The sequence below is a fragment of the Taudactylus pleione genome, unplaced genomic scaffold (genome assembly GCF_031769625.1).
Source record: "Taudactylus pleione unplaced genomic scaffold, aTauple2 ptg000244l, whole genome shotgun sequence".
NCBI lineage: Eukaryota > Metazoa > Chordata > Amphibia > Anura > Myobatrachidae > Taudactylus > Taudactylus pleione.
In genome coordinates, this window is record NW_028284646.1 from 139,662 (window position 1) to 145,661 (window position 6,000).

At 41.8% G+C, this 6,000-nt stretch overlaps 1 protein-coding gene across 2 annotated transcripts in view; it reads left to right on the plus strand.

The window, feature by feature from the left end:
• HMGCLL1 (3-hydroxy-3-methylglutaryl-CoA lyase like 1) overlaps positions 1–5,634 on the plus strand; it is a 142,093-nt gene extending 136,459 nt beyond the window's left edge. For both annotated transcript variants that reach the window (XM_088479742.1, XM_088479741.1), the window contains one exon: positions 3,735–5,634. In XM_088479742.1, the coding sequence (XP_088335868.1) occupies positions 3,735–3,836 (102 nt within the window). In that variant the 3' untranslated portion in view covers positions 3,837–5,634. The remainder of the gene's footprint in view (positions 1–3,734) is intronic.
• The last annotated feature ends 366 nt before the right edge of the window (positions 5,635–6,000 follow it).

Below are 6,000 nucleotides of genomic sequence, written 5' to 3' on the forward strand. Positions count from 1 at the left end.
GGGATATATGATAACTGTAATTAAGAGATAACTGTTCCCCCTGCACTTCCGGTAAGATTAATAGTCTATAGATACATTGTGGATGGCCATCTATAAAAGAAACAATTATGTGTATGGATGTGGTCTATGTGAAAATATAAATATTAGTGTGCTTTGTGTTGATATGTGTGTGGGGGTAGAGTGAAGCCTCATGGTTTGGCAGCTATGATGGTGTAGCATGCCTGTGAGCATGTAGATGAGACAAAGAGAGAGAGGATTTCAGATTGTCCTATCTTTGGCGGAGGAGACAGGCAATAGAGTTATATTTGGTAGCCAGGTGTGTATCTGTGTGTGGTTGGAGAGAGAGAGTAGCAGAAAGTGTGTATAAAGAAAAGTGTTAGAAAGTGTGTATAAAGAAAAGAGAGTTACAAGCAGAAGTGTGTATACAGAAAAAGAGTATTATAATAAGTACAAGCAAAAAGTGTGTATAAAGAAAAGAGTGTTATCAGGGGCTGGCTGGCAACTTTTAGCCTGGGGGCAAATGCATGCAGGCAGCCCTGGCAGAGGAGTAGCGTGTAGCCAGGGTGCCTGAAGAACGTGCGTGCTGTGCACGTTCCAGGGAGGAGGCGGGTGCATATGGGATTAATGTAAAGTAAAAATAAAGATTAAGGACAGCCCCGTCGTGGTGCCCATATGCAGTGCCCCCCTGTGCCCCAGGAGAGGACCCCCTTATGCAGGCCTCCAGCAGTGCCCCCAGTAGTGAACCCCCTATGCAGTGCCCCTTATGCAGTGCCCCCAGTAGTGGTCCCCCCTGTGCAGTACCCCTTGTGCCCCAATAGTAAGCCCCTTATATAGTGCCCCCAGTGGTGGTACCCCCTATGCAGTGCTCCTTATATAGTGCCCCTAGCAGCAGTCCACACCCCATGCAGTGCCCCCAATAGTGGCAACCCTTATGCAGTGCCCCTTAAATAGTGGCCCCAGTTGTAGTCTCCCCCTATGCAGTACCCCCAGTATTGCCCTTTTTATAGAGCCCCCAGCAGTGGTCCCTCGATGCAGTGTCCCCAGTGGTAGTCCCCTCCCCCCTATGCAGTGCCCCTAGTAGTTGTCCCCTCCCCTTGTAGTGCCCCTAGTAGTAGTCCCCTCCCCCTATGCAGTGCCCCTAGTAGTTGTCCCCTCCCCTTGTAGTGCCCATAGTAGTAGTAGTCCCCCCCTTGTAGTGCTCCAGTAGTAGTCCCCCCTTGTAGTTGTAGTCCTCCCCTTGAAGTAACCCAGTTATAATCCCCAGTAGTGGTCCCCCCTTGTAGTGCCCCCCCCTGTAGTGCCCCCAGTAGTGATCTCCCCCTTGTAGTACCCCAGTAGTGGTCTCCCTCTTGTAGTGCCCCCAGTAGTAGTCCCTCCCTCTTGTAGTGCCCCCAGTAGTGGTTCCCCCTTTGTAGTGCCCCCAGTAGTAGTCCCTCCCTCTTGTAGTGCCCCCAGTAGTGGTTCCCCTTTGTAGTGCCTCCAGTAGTCCCCCCCCTTGTATTGCCCCCATTAGTAGTAGTCCCCCCCTTGCAGTACCTCCAGTAGTGGTTCCCCCCTTGCGGTGCCCCCAGTAGTGGTCTCCCCCTTGTAGTGCCAGCCTCCCCCCCCAGTAGACACACGTAGTAAAAAAAAAATAAACACTTACCTCAATCCCCGCTCCCGCCGTCCGCTCCTCAATCTGTCCTTCCCGGGACGGGCCGCTCTGCATTATGGGAGAGACGTCATATGACGTTATGACGCCTCTCCCATTGCCCACTGCAGGAGCCGGAAGATGGAGCGGCTCCTGCAGTGGGCGCAGCAGCAGCTAATGAGAGTCTCACAGACTCTCATTGGCTGCTGATCAAAACAAACACACAGCTGCCGGAGCCGGCGGCTGTGTGTTTGTCACTTGTGTAGCGCTGACTGAACTCCATCCGGTCAGTGCTACACACGCGGTGCAGTCTGTATAATGCAACTCCACATGGGTCGTACTCTGCAGAGTTATTGCACGACATTGGTGCAATGCAAGGGAAATCAGGAACATGCTTCATGAAAATATCACGCAATAAGTTAATGTAATGTGGAACTTTACACTATGGAGCTTGCAGCTAATTAAACATGCCCCATGCAGTCTTGGCCAAATAATGGGTTATTAACCTTTTATCAGATGTAAGCATTTGTCCTTATTCATTAAAATTAGATAAAAAGCCAGATAATAGTTTTAGCACTGATTTAGAAGTGATGAATATCATCATTATTTGACATCCCTACTTCCTTCCTTTAACTTTCTTTTCTAAAAGTCTCTTTCAACATGGTAGTCTTATGTGAAACATATGTTGTTGGTAGGCTCCTTGTGTGGCATCCAAGTGGGAGTTGGTCTCTATGTTTGAATTGTATCAAATCATGGCATGAGCTTTATAACAATACTACTAGCCCCAACCTTTTGTCTGATGCTATTAAGTATAATGTGCCAGCAGCAAATTGAGGTTATCAGTGACTCACATATACAATAGTTAACCAGTTTAATGGAACATTAAACATGCTGGAATGTGTAGTTCCACTGCAGCTGGAGGTCAACATGTTAATTTCCCCTACTCTAACGCATAGTTTTATTAGTTACTGCAGATTTGATAATTAGAAACCTGTAATTCAATTAACAGCAGCAAGTTTAGCAAGACTTTAGTTGAAATAGCTGCATGCTTCATGCTTTGAAAACAGAACACATACTCCTGACCAGTGGCAGATCCCACCTGTTACCTCTGAGGGGGTCTGGGCTCTCTGCCGGTCTGTGCAGCCGACTTGTGCACATGCAAAGGATCATGATCCTGCAGATGCGCCCAAATTGACAAGCAGACCAGACTACTAGGGACTGCATCAGCTGCAGCTCTTAGAAGCCAGATAGGGCTATCATAATAGCAGGAGAATGACTTTCCATTGAAAGTGCTCTCTCTGCTAATTGCAGTCTGGACTGGCAGTCCCATGAGAAGAAAACACTTACCTCTGGGACTGTTTGTTCATCATGTAATTAGCAGGGAGCATTTTCAATGGGACACCACTGCTAGTACCTGCGGTTGTTGGATTTTACTTGGGGGAATGCCCTGCAGCCCCTAGGTAAAATGCACCTTTGCTCATGACTAAATATTAAGCTTTGAGAACTGATCACCGAGTGCAATGAACACCTTGCAAGATACTGTACTGTACAATTTAAACAGAGCATATATACTTTTCTAAACAGATAGACCTGTTTCCTTGTATGTGATTATATTGTGTTTAATATTAGGCAGGTTTAAAAACTAAAATATCCAGTGAATGTGAATGATACACTGTGATTAATTTGTTTCAGTTAATGAACTAACAATAATTTCTAACTGGCTGCAGTTATAATTAAAACACAAATGAGCACAATACTGAGTGAAGTGCAATAATTATTAAAAAGTACTAGATTAGATTAGTGACTATTAGATAACAGGGATCTATATAATAATTGTGTAAGGCTGTACCATCTCCTTTTTCAGAGCAGCAGCCCCATGTTGTTCTCACCTTGCTCTATCCAAGGATTTTGTGAGTTTTCCTTGAATACAGTAATGGCAGTTTTAGCTACGTTTCTGCAATCTATAAAGGTTTATTGATGTATTATATACTCTTAATTGAAAATGTGAACAATTCAAAATGTGTCATTTTTAAAATCTGATTAAACAACATGAATCACTGTTTTTTTTGTGCTGCTGCTATAACTACTTTTTTTTTTTCCATAGGGGGTTAATCTATACAATGTCATGGAAGCTGGACATTTTATTAGCACTGCCTTAAATAAGAAGACAAATTCAAAAGTGGCACTAGCTACATTTTCTCCATAAAGTGTTTATAGTAACTTATTATTATTATTATTATTATTATTATTATTATTATTATTATCATTATTATTATTATTATATCTAAAGTTGTCATATACTGAATGTAATTACATGCATTCGATGAAAAGGCTGCTGTTTGATCTGCGTCTTTACATTATTATACCATACAGATCTCTGCAATCACAGTGTGTTTCATATATGTATAGGAATATAATATTAATACAATACATTTAGTCTGTCTGATTTGGTTGAATGTCTGGAGGTGGATAAAGACCAGCTGCACTATGGGAAGGCGCAAAAGACTGGGGGAGGCCAAAAATAGATTACAGAGAAAATTGCAGCAATGCTACATGCAACTTCTCTGGTAAATCCACATTCCCAGCTACTGTAACTTCTGTTCATTCTTCAAGGTCTTTCCTCCAACTATAAGTATAAAGTACAATGTTATTCATGCCCTTAATCGTTTCCAACACACAAACCATGCCCTCCCAGCTATACTATTATTGTGTGATTATTATAAATACAACATCATTCTGTGTAATCTGCATATAACACAAATAGTGATTCTATTATGAGTACTGGTCATTTTGTGCTAATCAATAGACATCAGAAAGTGGGTAATGCTACTCAATGACCCAACTTTGTTTCTGCCAAATAAGTGCTAGCAATAAATATGTTCCTCTTCCAAACAAGCTTACATTTTCCTGATAGGGATGAAAAAGGTTGAAGAGCCAGGGCCTCTACATGTTGAGTACACTCTCCGGAATTCTTACTAAGCTATCAAGTGTGTGAAACAAATGCATGTCATTTCTGACTGCTCACAGGGGCACTAATAGGGGCTGGCTGCCATGGAGACATAACCATATACCCAAGATGATGTAGTCACAGCCTCCAGGTGCAGTTTATGTAGAATACCCCAATGGCTTGTGTCCATGCCTTCACATTAGTGCGGGGCCTTACCGATCTGTAATCAGTCCTGACTGCTCATATAGTGGAGCAAGTGACAGCTCTGTTGTGGTCTCAAATACCACAGCATCCTCACTTTATTCAGAAATCAAATCTGTTGTATGTTGACTATGGCTGGCAAGTCGTAGAAAGGCCTTTTGATGACTGCTAGAGACAGTAGAGCAAAATAATTTTGAATAAATGGATAGCTTACTTTCAGTAGCTCATTATATATTCTTGCTTGCACTATACAGAAAATACCCTCATTACAAGAATGCAGCTCTCACTATAGGGATATGGGCTTTTTCATCAAATTTGTGGAAATGGGGACTATTAAAAACAAAGTACTGTAGGATTAATTACACAGAAAATAATTATTTGTATTGATTCTTAGGGGTAAATTTACTAAAGTGAGAATTTTTAGAAGTGGAGAAGTTGCCCATAGTAACCAATCAGATTCTAGCTATTATCTTCTAGAAGGTGCTAGTTTAATGTTAAGTAGAACCTGATTGATTGCTATTGGCAACATCTCCACTACTACAAACTTTCACTTAAGTAAATCTACCCCTTAAAGTTGGTTACTGCAGTTATTATGAGATATAGCAGGGAAATATACTATAGGAAAATATGCAGTTATCCTGAACCTGGCAGAATTGCTATATTACTTCTGTCTATGACAGAAGCTATTAATTGTAATGGTATACTTCTATATATGCTTTCGGGCAATCTCTATGAGCCTTCTTGACAATACTGAAGGGCTGCTGATAGTGGAAAAGTAAACTGAAACCTGAAGGGAACTTTTCACACTTCGGGGTCTATTTACTAAGCAGTGTTAGGAGACAGAGTGAAAAGTGATAAGAAAGTGATAAGGTGCCAGCCAATCAGCTACCAGCTGTCATTTTTCAAACACAGCCTGTGAGATGACAGTTGGGAGCTGATTGCCTGGCACCTTATCACTTTTCACTCTGTCTCCTAACACTGCTTAGTAAATAGATCCCTTCATCCTTTGGATTCTTCAAAAAGTAATAATAACGACAAAATATGTGAACAACAAAACATTTGCTTTTGTTTCAGAGTATTAAAATTGCATCAAACCTTGGATGAAATACAGATATTTGGTATCTTTATACTTGTAAGAGCCAGATAACATAATATGTCTTATATAGTGTATGTACAATCTTGCTATAAATGTAATTTTAGTATTTTACCATTACTACATTGC